General features: G+C 35.3%; 1 protein-coding gene across 1 annotated transcript; it reads right to left on the reverse strand.

Moving 5' to 3' along the window:
• Positions 1 to 4,952: 4,952 nt before the first annotated feature.
• LOC148854444 (small ribosomal subunit protein eS19x) lies at positions 4,953 to 7,296 on the reverse strand. Its single transcript, XM_088983366.1, has 4 exons — positions 7,070 to 7,296; positions 5,977 to 6,067; positions 5,693 to 5,876; positions 4,953 to 5,290 (listed from the first exon to the last, which is right to left on the reverse strand). The coding sequence occupies exons 1-4, from the start codon at positions 7,151 to 7,153 to the stop codon at positions 5,218 to 5,220; spliced, it is 432 nt and encodes a 143-aa protein (XP_088839492.1). The 5' UTR covers positions 7,154 to 7,296; the 3' UTR covers positions 4,953 to 5,217.
• Between the last annotated feature and the right edge of the window lie 14,449 nt (positions 7,297 to 21,745).

Below are 21,745 nucleotides of genomic sequence, written 5' to 3' on the forward strand. Positions count from 1 at the left end.
GAGCTTCAGGCTTGAGCTTCGGGCTTTTTATCAAGGCCGGGCTTGGGCTTAGGCTTAGCGTATTTCCATTAATGATGAGTAAAAGCCTGGCCCGAAGCCGGCCCATGAACAAGTCTAACTGTGACCACTACTCTATATTCATACAAGTTTCATAGTTGAATAAAATATGATGTTTTGGGTTAAAAAAAAAAAAAAGTGGGGGTTCTCACATTTCAATTAACCAAATCGTGAGCTATGTTTTCAAGCTGAACTAATACCACCGGTCTTTGCAGTTCTCCAAACTAGTACCACCAATTGGCCAATTTCAATTTTCAGATTTTTATATTTATAATATTTATCATAAATAGACATTATATATTATGCATATATTTATATATAATATATAGATAATACATGGTATACATTATATATATACCAGTCAATTCTATTTATTGTTGATTCACATTTTTTTGGTTCGATTTTCTTAATTTGGTTTTATTTTTTTGGTTTTTTATGAGCCCACCTAGTGTCCTGATTTGTGTTTGATTTTGATTATTTTTTATTTCTTAGATAAGTAGTCATATGTGTAGCCAAATGGCTATTGCCCACCCTTGATGTCATAATAAAAATCACACTTACATCTTATCCAAACAAATCTTTTTTTCCCTTCCCCCCTTAAGAGTTTTTATACTAAACAATTCTTAGACTTGGCTAGACTTTTTCTTTTCATAATAGCAACCTATGGGTGACTTCAAAAGTAACATCATCCATAGAAGCACTAGTACCCATATCGGTATTGTCATACTATGACCATATATCCTCAAAGCCAAACATGTTGAAAAAGTTCAAGGGATTTTGAGAGGAACCAGCCTTTTTTTAATTGTAATAAAATCCTAAAAATGAAAATTAATTGCAACTTACCCGGTTCGTCAGCCTGAGATACCAACTTGATTTCAACAAATGAAACTTATTAACATCCTAATATTGCTGGCTTGAAATATGTGAACATGCATTCTTCTTGTTAAAACTTAAATAAAATTGAAAATTAAGGATTAGGGATAAAGAGATTAAGAGAATATGAGAATCTAATGAGGAAGGGTAAGGGTGTTTATAGGAGTTAGAATTAATTCAATTGACCAAAATACCTTTAAAAACTAGTTGTTTTATGGTTATTGGAAGGGGTATTTTGGTTTTTTATAAAATTAATTATCACTTTTTAAAAAAAATTCCCAAAGTAACTATTAAAGGGCATTATTGAAAATTTTCCTCCCCTAAAGTCACCCCCACAATAGTATATTCTTAGTGAGTTGGCTTCATATCGTGTCATGTCATACCAACCTATGGGCCTCAAAATCCAAGCTCGACACAACCCATATTGTGTCAGGCCAAGTAAGGCCATGAGCAGCACGACCTATATAGTTGGGTGCCTAATATATATATATATATATAAGTATGCAAGTAGACACACATTTTGTTTCGTTTTATATCAAACTTACATATTTTCTTTTTATTACATATTATATTATTTTTAATATGACCCTTAGTTAATTAACATATGCATACATACTAAAATTATTTGTAATATTTTATGTATTAAGGTAAATATTATTTATTTTATAGAATTTTTTATATTTATGTTTATTTTTTGTTTTAAAATTAATATATTGTTATAACTTAATCATATATTTTAGGGGTGCACTTTTTAATAAGTAAAGGGCACACTTTATTACCATATATTTTTGGCTCCACCTCACCTCACCTCACCTCACTCCCTTTTAAAACTATGATTCGAGGGCAATTAGGCGTGCTGAATTCAATCATCATGTAAATTTCTAATATGAAGATACAAAATGGCATATGCCTTTAGCATGGTTGTACAATTTTCTTATGACTACCCAAATAAAACACAAACAACCAAAAAGCAAATACCCTAATAAAACACTGACAACCAATCTGGCTTTTATATATTGTATACATAGCTCAGCTCAGTTTGTAAAGATGAACACCCTTTTCCAATTAATTCAGTTCCGATCAGGTAGGCACAACATTGTAACTATATTTTATGTGCATTTGAAAAAAAAAAATTTGACACTTGTCCCTGAAAATACCCTTACTTTATACTTGAAAAAGATTAAAACCCACTTTTGACAGTTGTCAAAATAGTTATCAAGTGCTCATTTAACGTGCTTATTTATGTTGTGTCTATTAAATCCAGTCCATAATTAATTAGCTCAAAGGCCTAAAAAAGTTAGACTTAATTGAACACTATAGAAGAAAAGCAACAAAAGGTTTGTGTGATACACAGAACTCTTGTGCTTTAAATGCATTTTTATGTTATTCAATATTTCAATGTTGGGTGATATGCAATTAGTAGAAGAAGAGATAAAACAGTTAGGAAATGTCATATATGATTTTCACTTAGCCAAAGAATTAGCAAAAGGTTTTACCTTTTCCCTTAAATCAAACACAATTTTAGATTTTTTTTTTTGTGTGTGGAAATGCAATATATGATTTTCACTTGGCCAAAGAATGTGCATAAATTTTTTGTTTTTGATGGTTTTGTTGAAGGTCAACGAAACAGCCAACCATCCCAAGAGAGCCGAAGCTCCACATCTGCACTCATGAATAATGATAAAGGAAGCATTTGAAGAGAGGGAGGATGGCATAAAAATATAATGAAATAACATACAAGAAGATTCCTATTCCCCCTTCCTCATTGGTCATTGAAGATCATTCGTTTTTCTCATTTCTTTGCACTTTTTCAATGTAAAAGTAAGCAGTCAATATAATTTCCTCCCTCTAGTGAAGGATCTCTGACTTGACTTGGCAGAGACCCGAGATCAAATTCCATTGCTACTAAGGTTTTGGGGGTTAAGGAATGGGAATACCTGAAAAAAAAAAGAACAAGGGACATGTTAACAATGATCCATTTGGTTACAATCAAAATTTGAATGCTTTATTCCTCATGTCTGTTTGGTTCAGATAGGAATTACAATTGGAATTGAAATCAATTGAGATGGATTCTCATTCTCAAGGGAGAAAAAAAAAATGCACATTCCCTCAAATGGAAGAATTGTCATTCCACCAAAAATGAGAGTGGGATTCCAATTCTATCCAACCAAATGGTTAGGATAATTGGAATGGTAATGGTATCATTATGATGACTAAGACCCGTATTCACATGAACCAAACCAACCCTAAATGAAAGAAAATAAAGCATTTGCAAGGATATCACCATTTCTGCTTCATCTCACTCGGTACTATTTTGCTTGGCTTTCTCAACCTTCCAAAAATACAAGGGTTACATTAATTCAGGGTTATCAACCAGACTCTAAATGATTATAAATTGGGGCAAAATCAGACCCAAAAACCATCTAATTATTAATCTGGATAATCAAGTCCATAGTTGTCTAGCCTGCTGCATCAATAAGGCGCTCTTCAAGACTTGCCTCACCTAATCACCAAACAATTTTGTTAGCTGTGTTGACATCAAATCTGAGGCCCACATATGCACATCTTAGCGTGCATTGAGAAGATGTCCCAAAGTTGTCTGTGAGAGATGTTCCCAATACATGGTCGGGATATACTGTGAGTCATTTGTGGAACAGATGTGCATTCCATTATGTTATATAATTTTTTTTTCTATTCTAAATTTTCTGAAATTATAATTATAAAATAGATATTATTAAACTAAAATATTCATTTTGTTTATTTATATACTAACTTCTTTTTATTATTTTTTTATTTATTAATATTTAATCAATACAAATATTATTGAACTAACAAAGTTGAATTATATATATATATATATATATATATATAATATACACACACTTAAAATTTTATTTTTCATAATATAATCTTAATAAAAATTATGATAAAATAGCAACATTTTTATATGTTAATAAATCAAATTTTTTTAGCAAAATTATATTACTTACTACCAAGGTTCAAAGTATCGATATGTACCTGGCCATACATAACAATCAAGAGTTTCCTAACACTAAGGGTGTATCAGGGGTTTGACCGATTCAGGGGTGGAAAGACATTAAACCAGCCCCTCTGAACCAGATTCAGAAAAACAACTAAAAAAAACTAAAAATATCTACAAATACTGCCCAATACACCGATAGCATATCGACCACATTGATATTTTGAACCTTATACTTTTACAAGAAAACTAAAAAATCACAAACCAGGAGCAAAATCAAAGAACCAACCCATTAACAGCCCTACATTAATAACAACAAATTGGGCACAACATTTAACAATTATTTTAAAAGCCTTTTAACATTTCCGTTTTTTAGAGTCCAGATCTCCTGCCCACGTTTATCGCAGCCACACATGGAGAACATCTCATCCTCTGCATAGTATTATGCAAGGGGAGATGTTCCCAATTCCTAGGGGGTAGTGTATTGTGGGTAGGCATAGGCAGAGTTCTCGTGGGCAGGAGATCCAAAGTCCGTTTTTCAACCCTTCAAAAATTACCAAGGGCAGAAAATAAAATTTCTTATTTTCCTTTATTTGAATAACATAAAGTAATAACGGTATTTTCAGTATTAGCAACAAGATTAGCGGCTAACTAACCCACTACTTGTATGTCAATTGGAAATAAAAGAAAATTTCTAGCTTCTATTGTATTGGAAATATTTTATCATTATATTTAACTTCTCGTTTCAAGTTTGTTCACAAGGTTCCTCTGTGGTCCCTGGTCTACTTTTTTTCACTTTTGAATTCACTTATCATCCAAACTAAAGTCACTTTTTTATATACGTTTTTTTTCAATCTTCACCAAAAAATGGAAGCCACACACAACGAATCATAAATGTGAAACGTTTGAACTCATCAATTTAGCTCATGAGCATATGAAGAAAATACATTTATCCCATCATGCACTTAATATACCCCAATAACCCCACCGGCCCACCCCATTCGGTGATCGCTACATGTTAAAATGATAGAAAGAAAGCACATTGCAAACAACTATATATCTAATTTCTAGAAAAAATAAAAACATTTTTGCATTACAAGTTTTTCAAGTTGTGTCGCAAATATGACAGATTCTCAAGATAACAAAAGGGTCGCCATTTGAAAACTCAATGAATAACTAAAGTAAATCAAATTCCAATCTTTTAATGACTAAGCAGCAGAGAAGGAAAACACCTAACAATACTATTGGCTACATCAAAATTAAAAGAAAGCCCTACAGGACCTTCAGAAAACAGAATATGTAATGACTCAGTGAGCAACCACTATTCTTCCAGCAACTTGGTCCAGGTCCCTCTGCCCGCTTGAGGTGATTCTCCTTCCACTAAAAGAAAAAATGAAAATGTAAGGGAGAAGAAAACGAACAATGATGTTATCAAATACTACCAAGCCAAATGCGACAAAATATACTTGTGAGATAGCATTTTCAGCATTTAAAATTTAAACCACACATATAAGTTTGGCATCACATAAATCATCATCAAAATCACAATAGTTAGGGATCAGTCAATTGGCATAGATTGCCTTGTCGGTATCTCCCAAGCTGCAAAAGAAGACTAGTCTAGAATCACCCTTAGATTATTAATTTCCCCGTAATAACCACCTATATGCCTACTAGTATAAAAGGTTGAATTACATTCATGCATTTTATTGTAGAAAATGCCATTACCATCAATCAACAATCTAATGATCAAAAAGGATGAAAGATTTACGATGAAAGATTTACCCCTTGGGATCAATATCAACGATGTTCATCTTCTGCAACTGCTGAAGAATGTGTCGGGCAATAGAACCACTGCTCTTGCAGAAGTGTGGAGGACGACTGCCATTCCTCTTACTGCCACCATAAATCTTTCTAAAACCCCCAACACCAATGCCCTGTCTTAAGTAGATTTTCCGGGCCATGGAAGCTGCACCGTGAAATGAGCATTGATGATACACACCCATACATAGCATTAATAAGTTCAGATGCATACAAGAAAACAAGCACTCAATGTCTCAGCCACTTACCGGCTCTGATGTAGTACCAATCTGGGTCATATGGTGCAAGCTCCTTGAACGTGGCAGTCTTCACAATATCAGTCCAGTGAGGAAGCTCCATCTAATCCACAAAAATGGAAAACAAATCTAAAGAAGTGATGATAGAAACACGGTAATGAATTTGGAACCAAAAAAAGCATATATCAGTGCTTAATTACACGTGTGAATTTTCCTAATTTTTCAACTGCAGAAGAAACAAAATTATAAAACTTGTGAATGGTGATCCATCATTCGGTTAAGTCAGCCAAACACCCAACCAAAGATTAAACCTTTCCAACGTGACTTTCTTTCAAACACGAGTGAACTTTCTAAACCAAAATTTAGGGCTCCTCCGAAACATTCTTTCAAACACAAGTTCTCAATGCGAGTAACAGGCTAATTGATGTACACCAAATCTCAATACCTCCGCCTTTAGCTACCATTATAGATTTGGTTTTAGGCTAATCCTGATGTTTTTTTTTTTGAGAGTGATAGGCTAATCCTGATGTTCAGCTCCTTGAAAGTGCATCCATGGCTTCTAATAAAGAAAAAATAAAGCCTAACAATTTTTACGCGTACAACCTCTAAAATGGAATGCTCCAATCTACTTTCTTGCATCAATCCGATGCATAATGACCAATCAACACGTTTAGTAGTTGTGCTAGCATATAAACTATTGTTGCGAAGTATCATCCCAAACAAAGTGACCAATCTCTAAGCATTTAAGGCCATACAGATCTACATTCCAACGAATGCAAAACCATGTATTCGATGGATGCGGAAGAACAAATAGAACAAAAACTAGACAATAACAATGGCAAATAGTTTATACAAACCCTAGTCCCCAAAATCTTGCAAGAACAACATGTATATGTATATTAAAATTATAAAAAAGAAATCTTCAATAAAAACACCCTCTCTGTAAGCAAAATATATGCACACATATGATAGATGAACTGAGCGCAAGACAATTAGGATCAATGGACTTGGGGATCTAGAAATGCGGGAATAATAGAACATAATCAAATAACTGGGAAAAGAAAAAAAAAAAAAAAAGACAGAGGTCGAACAACGATGAAGTTACCTTCCCCGATCGCTTCAGATGAGACGCATAAGCCTTAACGAACTCATGAGGGGAAACATCCTTCACCGTTCTAGCAGTCTCCATGGCTGTAGCTAGACCCTCGAGCTTCACTGAAGGTTGGTGCTGAGGCAAGTTTTCCTCTCTAGGGTTTACTACGCTCAAAGAATCAATATATATCAAAGTTTATAATGAATGTGCGAAAACACCCTTGACCTCTATTTCAATTCTCTGTCAGATCTGCTCACAAGTCACAAGTCACAACTCACAAATGCACGTGTTCATGACCGGGTAACCCGACGGACCGGGTCGGACATGAATTAGGCCTGCTGCTCCGGCTTAATGTATTAGTCCTGACTTTTTTTATCGGGTTCGGACAATCTCAAAAATCCGGGTCAATCCCGAACCCAATTTGATAATATATTATATTACAAAAAATATTATATATAATATGTTTTTTCTTTGTTATTTTTCAGTTTCTGGCTTAAAAATGGGTATTTATTATCTTTAGACCAATCTAAAACAACATTAGGCTTGTGTTAGCACGGAGTGATTAATTTTAAGTGCTTATTTAAATAAGAATTTATTTTAGTCCAGAACCTCGCCAATAAGTAATTATGTGCGTTTGGCGTGAAAAAGTGTTTATTCCTTCAAATATACTCGTTTAATAAGCCATAATGTTGGACTTATTTTTAAACAATAAGTGTTTATTTCCTTTCTGGCCCATCTTGGCCAGCCACATCATTTTCAAAATACCTATACTATCTCTATTTGACATAAATGCCTTTTCACCAAACACTTAACAAGTGCTTATTAAGATAAATAAATTCATCAAATAAGCACTCTCATAGGGGGGCTTAGAACCAGAAGATCAAGATGGTAGGATTGCAAATGGATTGAATCGAATTTGGTAAGGGGTAAATCTAAATCGATTCAATAAGAAATCCAACCAATCCAAATTCGATAAGAATCTATATCCAATTCAGTTTGGGTTGTAGTAAAAGAACTTGATTGTATAATATAAAAAACAAAGTATGTTATTTATATAATATAATGATATATTTTAACATATAGTATATAATATTTCATAACTAATGGATCAAGTTAGATCTTATTTGATAACTTAAGCGTTTCGATTTGTTAGGATCATATGGGGTATTCAAAATCAGCTCCTACTACATCGAATATAGATTCGAATGGGATCAGTTCCAACTTATTTTGCAACCCTACAAATATGGCGAATTATTTTCATGGGGAGATGCTCCTAATGTCTGACTGCAACGTACCGTAAAGTTGGTGTGGCGTGTGGGAAGGCAATACTAATCCTTCACGGTGATGATGCAACAGAAAACACCCACTACAAGTTTGTAAGTGCAAAGACTTTCTCCATTCTAGCTTTGGGTTGATGGATTGTAGAGGTTGAGAAGTGTGTTAAAAAAAAAGGGTGTAAGAATTGGATAAGATTGATCATGGGTTGGGTCGGGCCTATGCCAAGCTTAGCACATATGACAAGGATCATAGCCCATGCTTAGGCCCAGCCTAATGTAGACATTGGACCTAAAATATAAGCCTGGGGTTAGGTTTGTGTAAGCCCAGATAGGGCATTGGGCCTATAGCATAAAAAATGAAATTTTAATTATTATGTATGATGTAAAATATATATATATATATATATATATATATATATATATATTATTGCATGGGTCAAGCCAAGCCAAACTTATCTTGATTTTGGGTCTACGATAAAAAAATAATAATAATAAGGTAAGAACTCCCACTCCAAATCTCCTATTCGTAAATTTTTCCTAAATCTTTATCCATAAGACATTATCACTATCTATTGCGAACATCTCCCCAATGACGATTGGAATGTGGGAAGAGTTCATGCGTATGAGATCCAAGCTCACGAGCTTCATTTTAACTCATATGCTAACTTTTGTTTGTTTTATACATCATTTTATATATGTAGCAAGGATTTCATTCTAATTCAATGTGATGTGGGACTGAGAGTGATATTTAATAATATATTACTCAACATCAATTCAATAGTATTACATTCATATTGGGTATTGTCGCAAATTCGATGTATACCCATAATATAAAGAGAAGTGATTATGGATATGGGATTATAAATCTACTAAAGGCATGGAGAGAAAGAGGGGGGAGAGAAGGAATTTAGAGCCAAAGTTTAAAACATCATTATAATGCATCATATCATCAAACATGGATGCAAATATGTATTTTATCGCATTACACATTAAATACGAATGGACATTGTGGAAAATAAGATTATGCTTTAATATATCGGAGGAAAACATACATCAATAATATAAGATTGAAATAATGACAAATAATATATAACTGTATAAGAAAAGCACACTTGAATAGTTGATATAGATTATAATCAATAACACTAATACTCTGGAACATTTAGGCCCTATTTGGTTTGTGGGAATAAGGGTGTGGAATCGGAACTGGAATGGGCTAGTCCGATTTCAACTGTTTGGTTAGATGGAATCGGAATCCTATTATCAATTTTGCTAGAATGGTATTTCACCATTTGAGGGAATGACTATTCTTTGCCCCTCCCTTGGGAATGAAACTCCATTCATACTGATTTCAATTTCTATTTTAGTTTTTATATGAACCAAACAAACTATGGAAATGGATCATTCCGACTCCGATTCTGATTCTGAAATATTTCAATTTTGATTCCGATTCCAATTTTGACTATAAACCAAACGGATCCTTAAATAATGTAACTTCATTGATAAAACATTGGCAATGTTTAAAGATTATAAACCACTAAAAATTAATTACAATTTACAAGGCACATTAAATTGTAGTTAGGAGTTTAATAAGCTAATTGTAGATTCATCTTATTGCTCTACGAGCAAAAAGAAAGAGTACAAACAAAAAAGTTAAAGAGGAAATTCAAATTTATAAATAGAGAAAGAAAGAAAGAGTATAAAAACACTAAGGGCTCGTTTGATTCGCAGCCAGAATCGGAATGGTCTATTCCCATAGTTTGTTTGGTTCAGACAGAAATGGGAATAAGAATGAAAATAAGCAACAAAGTGATTTCATTCCTAAGGGAGGGAGAGGGAATGGTCATTCCCTCAAATGGGGGAATGCCATTCCAACATGAATAGGAATGAGATTTCGATTATATCCAACCAAACAGTTGAAATTAGAATAACCCATCCTGATTCCGATTCTAGACCCCTATTCCCGCAAACCAAACGGGGCCTAAAAACACTTATTTCAAATAGAATAACATAAGACCTCATAACAAGAAGAGTAAGGGCTTTCTACAAAAAGCCAATGTTGTGAACAGACTAATGATTAATGTACACGTGGATATTCTAGTAATAGAATGGTCATTTAATCATTAGAAGAAGATTTAATATTGAAATGTTAAAACTCGAAGAGAAGTTCTTCAACATGATAGATGATGTTGAAAATCCTAAAACTAACAAGAAACACCTAATTACTCGAGCTATTCAATATCTAAAGCACCTAAAAAAATGCAGACAACAATGAAGAAAGCTTTTATTCCTTTAATGAACTTATGGTCCATCTAGTTATCTACTTAGCGGTAGACATGTTCATGGGCCGGACTGGCCCACCTCGGACGGGCTTTAGCATGTGTTTTAGCCCGCGGGTTTGACCTCGGGCTTAAAAGCCCGAGCCCGACTATTTTATGGGTCAGGCTCGGGATTTTGTTAAAAAAGCTCAGCCCGACTTTTCCTAAACTACCTAACCCTAACCCTAAATACTTAAAATTTTTCTTTTCATTCTCCTTTCTCACTCTCACTCTCAGAAGCGGCTCTCGTTTCTCCCTCTCAACTCTCAGAACCAGTGAACCCAACTGCACCTGCGAACTCAGTCACCGACGACCAACTCTACCAGAACTAGTCATCTCTCTCTTTGGCGGTAATCTCTCTTCCTCTCTCTCTCTCTCCCTCTCTTTCTCTCTCTCTCTCTCTAGCCAACACCGTTTTCATCTTCTTTCTTCTCATTCTCAGTTCTCTCTCTTCTTAGAACTAGGTCTTCTATCTTCTCAGTTCTCTCTCCAGCCGGCGCCACTAGAACCCAGGTGCACCATTTTCATTCTATGAACTCGGGCACCGCCGCACCGGCGGATGACACCACCAGATCTAGATCGTCTTTCTCTCTCTCTCTCTTGATCTCTCTCGATCTCTCGAGCGGTGAGCTCTCTTTCTCTTTCTCTCTCTCTCTCTCTAGCTGGCACTGTTGTCATCTTCTATTTTCTCACTTTTTGGGTTTCTATTCTCACTCTTAGACTCCCAGGAATCGGCGAACTCAACATGCACCATTCTCTCAGATGTCACCGACGCTTAGACTCCCAAGTCGGGCTTCAGGCTCGAGCCTGGACTTTAGGCTTTTTTGAGGGCCGGGCTCAGGCCCAAGTTTTAGGCCCATTGGTCGGGCCGGACTCGAGCTTGGGCCTGAAAAGTTTATGTTAATAAAGAGCAAAAGCCCGGCCCAAGCCCAACCCGGCCCGACCTATGAACATGTCTAGTTACCGGGAAAAGGTGAGATGAGAAAGGAATTTTTTTTCTCAATTTTGCATCCAATGTTCATCTTCCTATGTTTTGTTTTCTAAGAAAAATTAACTGGAAGCTTGTTATTTGACATCCCTTTCCATATTCTTTCATGACATGGAAGTGCAATTTTGCCATGTGACAACAATAATTTGGTGTGAGACGCATATAAAATATTGTTAGTCACAAGTTAGTACGTAATCCATCCACGTAAATGTATTGCCACATGGCAACCACATTTGACAAAACGTTAGTTAACATGTTCCATGTTTAGTGTGCGGTATTTAATTGCATTACAAATTATTCCTCGTTTCATATAATAAAAGATATTCGTAGATATCATCATATATATTAAGCTGATGGCAAGAAACTAATAATGAATCATTCCAACCTAGTTTTCTTCCAATTATTCATTGTTTGTACCATTCTCCTGTGTGGAAGAACACCACTCCTTGACTTTAGGTGGATGTAGACTATGTACTATGGAAACTCTACTGTAATACAAGCGAAATTGGTGTATAGCTTCTTCATATGTGGTGTACCAGCAATAAATTGTTCCATTAAATCGGTGTACCTGCACACTGCACTCTGTCCATGTGAAGTATACTCAAAGGCAACCACCTTTGAAGACAAAAAACCTATTCAGTTTAAATCGTGTAATAAACCATATATTCAACAAATCATTTTTCAATAAATCATGGACTCATTCATTCATAGAAGGAGCTACAACCAACAAATGATAACACCTGTTAATTATAAAATTGAAAGCATTCTCATTGAATTTGTCTAACGTATCATGATGGGTTAAGAAAACATGTTTAATTTTAACCATCCAAGTAACAATACATTCATATATGCATGGGAATTGGTGAATCCCATGCAAGATCACATGCTCTTAGTAGAATGGGTTAAGACAACCTGTTCAAACTCATTCATTAAAGAACCCAGCAATGAATCATTTCCAACAAATCATCAACTTATACATCTGCCAAACAAATAGATGAATACATGCTTAATGTATCCATCTAATATACAAACACTTGTTCACACACTCATGGTGGAATTGGTTAAGAAAACCTGTTCAAATTCATTCATTTAAGAACTCATTCAACAAACTTAAGCACAGGACATTAGAAACTTGGTAAATATGCATTAATGAGTATCTGAAGATTTGTATATAAAAAGGTACGTCTATGTACGAGGTGCAACTTCGGTGCTAAGGCTTGTTAGGCTCCTAGGTGTGGCTGATTTTATGTGGTTGCACATTTCCTTGATCTAGGTGCATTCTATGTAGACCTGTTTATGGGCCGGGTAGCCCGATGGCCCGGCCTGCATCCTAATCGGGCTAGGTCATGTAATTAGGCTTACGGGCCTGACCTCGGGCCTAACACAGTAAGCCCGACTGTGTTACGGGCCGGGTTCGGGATTTGTCAAAAAAGTCCAGTCCGAGCCCGGTTTGGCCCGACTTAACATTATATATTTTATAAAATACATAAAATGTATTTTTTATATTATATAAAATATATAAATAATATAATACTTATTGAATTATATATATATATTTATAATTTAATATATACATTTTTTTATTTTTCTTTATAACTCAAGCTCAGACCCGGGCTTCGGGCTTTTTATGAGGACCGGACTTGGGCCTTAGAAAAATCTGTTAATATAGAATGAAAACCTGGCCCGACCCATAAACAGGTCTAATTAATTGTATGTGATAAAAAAATGCTACAACATTGATGTTAATTAATACTTGTCCTATTCAACAATCTCTTCTGTGTTATTAGATGGTTTGACATAGGGGAGGACCAAATAATTTACCCTTGCTTTCAAGATAAAAAAAATAAAAAAAAAAGGTGTTAGCTTGTGGAGGCAAATGCTGAATTAAATAATAAATATGTAGTATGCCTCCTTGTTTAGGAAAAGGTCCAATATATGATAGAGCTTGCATAATCATGAAGTCAATATTGTCAATCCAAAGTTTCTTTCTCTCTCTCTCTCTCTTTTATCAGTAATAACAGAAAACTTTTTTATAACAAAAAGCTAAAACTTTAATTTTACAAGCCCAAAAAACTACCCCAAGGTATCTCTCATTTGATAAATAATTAAGATGGCCATATCATCTTCTACATTGCTAAAACAGAAGTCCATGGTTGAAAATAATCTAATTAACAATTTAGAAGAGCTTTTCATAATTCTATATTTTTACTAGATGTGTCACCCTCTCAATCCCTCCTTTGATGGTTCTTAAATTTTTATGAATCCTTGTGTTTAACAAGTGTCCTATTGAAATCACTGTTTTTGAAGTACTGTTGATTCGGACAGTCAGACCATTTGGCCCGAGAACTGTTCAGGCAATTGATTTCATTTTATTCAAAACCTGGAATCTGATAAAAAACTGTTGATCTGGGTAGTCAAATTGTCGATCTGTTCAACGGTTTTGATTGCTTTTTAATTTCGTTTCTGGGTCATTTTTTAAAACGTTGATTGAAATAAAACAAACAACGACAACATAAAATAGACTTCCATCGATCAACATACGAATAATCAAACAAAAACGGAAAAATGCTAGATTTGTGCTTACCTTTGCAAGAATTTGCTGAAGATGTCGTTTGAGAGATGATCGTTAGACGACGTGTAGGAAAAAACGGAGATCTCTGGAGTGTTCTCTAACAACCTCGACAATATATTATTTCGAACTGCCCTCGTTTTCTTTTCTTAGCGGGGTCTATCTATTTTGGTGTGGTCCTGCATGCCCAGTTATGGGATATTGCGTCCCACCTCTTCCTCTTCTAATCCCATCATTTATTTTAGAACAAACACTGAAAAATTCGATTATTCTTCCAAGATGTTTCCCTTTTCAATTTCTTAGTAACCAAACGTACCATTATGGAAAGGATAAAAATTGTTAAACCTAAAGCAACAAAAATTGAATATCTAAAAGTCAAAGTCAATAGTTTAAAACAATAAGTTAAAACAACTAAAATATAGGATAATTATCTAATAGAACACAAAAAAAAAGTAATGAAGGAAAAAGAGACTAAACTAACGGAATTCATAGAAAAAGATTCACAGTTTGTATATGCAATGTAGAAAAAACCTCAAAATTGGTATTCAAAAAATCTTATAAAAATAAAAGATTTTAGCATGAATACAGTAGTGATATAAATTGCATAAGGTAAGGGCTAATTCCAACAAAGTCTTTCAGCAAAACAGCACAGCAGGATAGTGTTGCACACGAGAGAAGATTAAGAATTCGATATAAAATCCCCCATGCCCATGTCTGCAATCAAGGCACATGCCTAAGGACCTCTTTCATGATGGTTGATGCGTTAAATCAAGAAGTAATTCTATTGACGTCTTTCCTATTATCTATCTTACTCTTTCAACTGATGAAAAAGGGTATAACTAGGTGAATACCCGATTTTTGCTCAGTTTCCTCTCCAATCTACTTTTTATAATACCTGATGCCAAATAGGCCTCATCACCCTTTCTAAATCATGTAAAATCCTTAGGAAACAAAATATTAACTCAAATACTCATAAACCCACAGTTAAATCCGCAACACCACACTTATCACATGATCAAACTCAACCATACGAAGAAAAACCTTAAACACTCAATCACACCCTTCAAATCCTCTCGATCGACAATCTATCAAATTTCATACCTTAAAATAACCGTTGTACCCTTCATTTAAAATGATTCCAAACAAACCATCATTCTTGCCCAATACTCTCCAAATTTGAAATCACCATTGTAACACACCATCCGATGCCTCTAAGCCCCATCAAAGCCTTCCAATCAATGATTTATCAAATTTCAGACCTTAAAATGGTCATTTTACCATTCATTTAAAAAGATTCCAAACATACCACCATCGTTACCCGATACTCTTTAAATTCAAAATCACCATTGTAATGATTTGACGCCTCCAAATCTCATCAAAGCCTCTCAATCAATGATTTGTCAAAATTCAAAACTTAAAATGACCAATTTACCCCTCATTAAAAAAGCATTCCAACTTAACCACCCTTATTGGCAACTACAATTTCAATTCAAGGTTCATGTTCTGACGGGTTATTCAAAGCTTCCAAACCCTCCCAAAGTCTCTATAAATCCCATCGACTATCCATTAAATTCCAAATAAAAAATACCCACTTTACCTGTTCATAAAAAATATTCTATTTTAACCGATTTCGTTGCCTGATATGCTTTTAGTCACAAAATTTCACATCTACACACACTTTGAGACTACCAAAGCTCATTTACACTTTATGCGGACCCATACAACCCTCATGTTAAATTTTACCATAGGAATTTTCTATTTTGCCCTTTCATAAAGAGAGATTTCAATTCATGTGATACTAGTGACCGGAATGCTTGATGTTCACATTCTCTGTTGTCCCAACAACTTTAACACCTCTAACCCATTCCAAGTAACACACCACCTAAACTTCATTTCCTAAAAAATTCATACAAAAATTACTCATGCTAAATATCAAGATTTCATTCCCTTGAATCTTATCCGCTTTTCTCCAAGGGCCTAGAACACATTTCAGTCGTGTAGGATTAATTCCCCACCTTTAGATTTCCTTGGAAAGGGCAAAATAAATCAGGGACGTCCCTCTTTTCATATTCCCAAAAATTGTTTTTAGCCCCTCATTACCAAATCCCTTACAACTTTGGTTTTCACAAAAAGGCCCTTAACACTTGGCGTTCCCCCAACCATTGGATTCCCTTGAGAACCCTAAGTTCAATCTAGAACGTCCAAAAGCTTTTTGTCCTTTCTTTTTTACAAAAATTACATCCTAGGTCCTCCCCTATTAATCCTTGACTGTTAAACAATTGCAAGAAACCCCTAACAGTTAGCACCTTCATAGCCCTAGGATTTCCCACACCTTTTCCCATTGTTTTTCGGCCCTAAGATGAACCCTCATTTTTTATAAACCCTAGGTCCTCCCTATCCTTTTTTAGAAGTCTCAAAACGCACCCTATTCCTTTTCATAAAGGTGCAAAGCTTCTTTCCTTTGGGGGATTACACAAGTATGGAAATACAACCTCTTTAACTCCAATGCCTTGTTTGCTTTTTGACAAGTTATTTACCCGGGTAAACTTTTGTTAAGAAACATTTACCCGTGTTCTTTTATTTTTCATGTAAATAATGCAATGACCATTTAGCCATAAAGTTTCATTATTAAAAGGGCATTTTTGTCCCATTCAAGTGTTGGCATTTTCCCTCTAGGTGGGAAAGTTATTTACCCATCTTGGGAATGGGTATCAATTACCCCGGTAAATGATACCATGGTCCCCACATAAATCTGAAAAAAAATGGGGTTCTTGGTAAATGGAAACCAAAATCCCATTGACCAACTTTCCCCCTCTCAAAATCTCAAAAAAGAACCCCTCCCCCCCCCCCCCAAAAAAAAAAAAAAAACAAATTTCGAACCTAGACAAGATCCCCAAACCATCATTCTTAACTCTCCCTAATGTCCCAAAAGGATGAAAACAGAAATCTCTTCCTCTCCTCTCTCCCTCCCCTATCTCTTGGCATTGTAATGCTCACAACCGAAACCCCTTTTCACTTCTCACCCCCCATTCCATCATCTCTTCCAAAATCTATTACGAGAGATAATGAGAAGGAAAAAGAAAGGAGCCTCCATTCTTCTCAGTTAAGTGGTAGCAAGAAGAAGATAGAAGATTAAGGAAGAAGAAAGGAGGAGGATCCCATCCCGGTTCAGCAGAAAGGTTAGAGTGCCAACTCCCCAAGTCCCTCATCACATTTTTTAAGTCTCTTTGGTGTCCAAATGTGTGAGAAGCTCCTCCACCATTATCAGCCAATTTGATCTTCAAAACACTCCCATGTAGCCTCTCAAATGTTTGGAAGAAAGCTACATAGAGGTGTATTTGCAACATCTCCAATGTGCATTAATATTTTGATTACTTTTCATGTTTTTTGCAATTTTCTTTGTGCATTGGTGCTATAAAATAATCTAAACTGAACTTATGTGTATTGTATCTTTGTCTGATCATTTTTTTAGAATATAGAGAGATAAGTTTGTAGGATTTCAGTTTTGTTGGATTTATTAGTTTTTCTTTGCCTTTTTTCCTTCTTGCTAGTTAGTTCATTGTATGGAGTAAGGGTGTGACTGTTTTTCTTAAATGCATGATTTCAGCCTTGAATTAGTGTTCTTGTTGGTTGAATTGCTTCATAGTGTTTTTTCATTGTCTCTCTTTTTTTCTAGTATGAATGTGGTGTTCTTTCCCTTGTATTAGGTTTAATTTGTTTATTGGGATAAGTTTTATGTTTCTTGGACTAGTGGAGTGGAAGGATCGAGGATTAATTTTCATATAAAAAAACTACTAGTAGGAAACTTATGAGAGAATAAAAAATAATTGGGAGGAGATCTCCCAATTACTTTGCTTCTCTCTAGGGGTTCAAAAAGAGGGGGGGAGATCCCTACCTCACTTTGAAGTCTATGAAAATCAATCTTTAATCCTTCCAATTCAATCTTTATTGTTTTTCTTTATTATGAATTTAGGAGAATTTTCTCTAAAAGATAATGGGGTTGGCATCCTACACAAATCAAGGGAGTGGGGTGCACAATACCTTAGCTACCTTGGGTATGGGAGTCTTTTCTTTTATTTAGTATTTTGAACATGGGAGGCCCATCACTCCTATGCCTTTCACATAGATTGGGTGGTGGCTCCATTTTCTGTCATGGAGTGAACCCCAAAACAATTGGGATGTTCACAACTATCAGCATAAAATGCAGGAAGGTCACATTTGAATTGTGATAAACCCAAAACAATCGAACTAGATGGCTGAGACAAAACTTAGGACATAAGGTCATATTTACAACAAACCTTAAAAAAATACAATTGGAGAGAGTAATGAGAGCCTTAGACAAGCCTATGGTAAAGAAAGAAATATAAGACTTTCAAAAGAAATTGAAAAGAGAGACATGTGCTAATGTTTTTAATATATTCTAGTATAGACAATCTCATTTTGAAGGATTTTCATATGAAGAAAATTTCAATAAAACAAAATTCCCACAAAAGCTAGATCTTTTTAAATAACTAGCAGGCTATTAAAAATATGCATAAAATAAAAAATCAAGAATTATTAAATAAGGGTTTAATCAGACCCAATAAACCCCCATGGATGGAGTTGTGCAACATTTCATGTGGAAAAATTCGTCTAAAATAGAAAGAAGAGCCCATAAAATAATAATAAATTATAAGGCATTAAACAATACAATGAAATGGATGAGACTTTGTGTGGAATGTTATGTCATTTGGGTAAAAAAAAATGTCTTGTTAGACTTCCAAAGAAGAATGAATGAAATATTTATCTCATATACTAGCTTTATTGTAGTATACATTGATGAAGTTCTAATGTTCTTCCCTGCAATAAAAAGTCAAATGATGAGATAAGTTGAAATCAAATGATGAGATAAGTTTTATCTAACTAGCATCCTAAATAAACAACCCTATTAGAAGGAGATATCCTATAGGAATTATATAATTCATGTGGAAAGCAACAAGGGCGGAACCAACCTAGGGGAGCCATGGCCCCCCATGGTCCATAAACCCCACTTATATATTACTCCTCCATGTATATCCCCCTCCCCACACTCCCCACCCCACTAGATGGAAATAAAGGCCATCAACAATGGAGAAAGATCCATATTCGAATTAGCTTTATTTCAATGTTTGGCTATAGCAACCAAGACGATTGTTAAAAGATCTCGTGAAAAGATTCACCACAATATCCTATAAAACAATACAAAAATAAATAATACCTAAAAAGAGTAGGGGATTGAAATAAATACATTAAAAGATATAAAGGCAGCGCTATCACCAAAAGTTACTTAAGACTTTGACTGAAAGACATAAAGACAACATTGTCATTGAAAGATTGCAAAGATAATATATTCATTTTCATCATAAAACTTGAAGGAAAAGATTCAACCTCTCATCTATAAATAATAACCCTATTTACTAAAGAGGGAGTGCATTTGAGAAGTGTTCATTGAAGTTGCTTTAAAGGGACTAACCACTTTGTTTCAAACAAACATAAATAGTTTTTAAAGACTTTTTCTTCCAAGATCTTTGGAGTGAGGGAACAAATGAAAGACCACTTCCTCCTTTGATATCATAGGTAAATATAAAAAATGAAAATAGATTAAAAAAAACACAAAAACAGTGTGTAATAATACAAAAAAAATATTGTAAAAACATTTAGACACTTATCTTATATTTTATATTAGTCATTTTAAAGAAAAATAAGTATGATAAATAATAATTGTTTTTATTGATGTTGGAAATAAAATAGAAATTCTAAAACCAATGCAAAAATGAAATTGTTTTCATGGTGGCAAGTCAACAGTTCGACGTTTTTGGGTCATATATGTCAACCCTTGATATCATAATTAAACAATAATAATTAAAAAGATAAAAATACAAGAAATATGAAAAAATATAAAAACTTTATAGAAAATATTTACACATTTCTAATATTTTATATAAATCACCCTAAAAATTAAACACGATAAACAAGTGATGTAGCGCGATCCGATCACTCCTAGTTGGTGGTGGCCTGGCTCCTATCTGGCGACGGATAACACCTGAGATGGAGAAAACAGTGAAGGATTCCCAGGGAGCTCGCCCGATGGGAACACTCTAATGGTCAAGTTAGAACTCTGAGAGAGAATTGCAGAGAATACAAGGAGAGTTAAGAGTGCAGATAGCACGGGATCAAAATTACCTTTGTCTCTCGGGGATCGGGGCTTTTTTATACTGATGCCCTGTCAATTTTGGCATAACCGTCACTGATACTCTGCTGCGGCAGTAGCATGTAGCCGTTACTGTCAGACCAGAGGTAGTGGGCGCAGGTAACCGTTATAGGGTACGACCCTGCTAGACAAGGGACACTTGTCAGGGCCTGGCAGGCACGACGCCGCCTGGCCAGAGACATGGGTGCAGTCTCCGGATCTGGTAGGTACGATTGTCAAGTGATATACCGAGTTACCTGGTACCGAGCTGCTACTAACATATCGAGGTGCTTCTGCCCGAAATAAGTCTGAGTTGGCTACTTAGGCTTGGGCAGGAGCCTATTGGCAAGCTTACCCGAAGTGTCTTCAGTTCGGGATGTCCCTTTCCTAGGGATCTTAGATCGGGGTGCTCCCTTCTTGAGGGGGAGCTCGGAGGCTCCTTACTAAAGAGGATCTCGGGGGCTCCTCACTGAGGGGGATATCGGGGGCTCCTTACTTGGGAGGAGCTTGGGGCTCCTCACTGAGGGGGAGCTCGGGGGCTCTTTACTTGGGAGGAGCTCGGGGGCTCCTTACTTGGGAGGAGCTCAGAGCTCCTCACTTGGAGGGACCTCGAGTCGCTCCCCTAGTGGGAGAGAGCTCGAGGTGACCTAAATACTACCTTGTAGCGAGCTGTTGCCCGTGCCGAGCTGTCAGGCTTGGTTCCTGTGAGCTCATCACATCGAGTTGCGGCCAGGCTGTCATGCCGAGTTGTCACTTATGTCGAGTCATGTCCACGTGTCCCTCTATTATGAGGTCGGGTCAAATCACCCTCCATCAATAAGCATTCAACAAAATACAAAATCTAAAAAACTAATCCAAAAGTGAAATTATTTTCCTGTTTGGTGGTATATAAAAAATAATTGTTTTTGTTGATGATGGGAATAAAATATAAATTTAAAACCATCTTGAAAACAAAGTTGTTTTCCTATTGGTGGCAAGCCAACAATTGAACCTTTTGGGCCAATTGTGTCAAGCTTGATGTCATAATTAAAGATTAATAAAAAAAAGATGAAAATACACAAAAGTACAACAATTCACAAAAAAAAAAAAAAATTGAAAACATTTGTGCAAATATCTAATATTAAGCCTATTCACAGGCTGGACTTTGGGCTTAACTTTACACTATGTCGGGCTCAGGCTTCAAGTCGGGTCCATTGAAATTTTGGTAAAAGCCAAGCCCAACTCATGAACAAGTCTATATAATATTGTATAATTATCATATTAAGGCCCACAATTTATGAGAAATTCCTATTAAAGCCCACAACCCACTACTAGGCTACAACCCCCCA

The sequence above is a fragment of the Nelumbo lutea genome, chromosome 4 (assembly GCF_056320005.1).
Source record: "Nelumbo lutea isolate HS-2025 chromosome 4, American lotus-T2T, whole genome shotgun sequence".
Taxonomy (NCBI): domain Eukaryota; kingdom Viridiplantae; phylum Streptophyta; class Magnoliopsida; order Proteales; family Nelumbonaceae; genus Nelumbo; species Nelumbo lutea.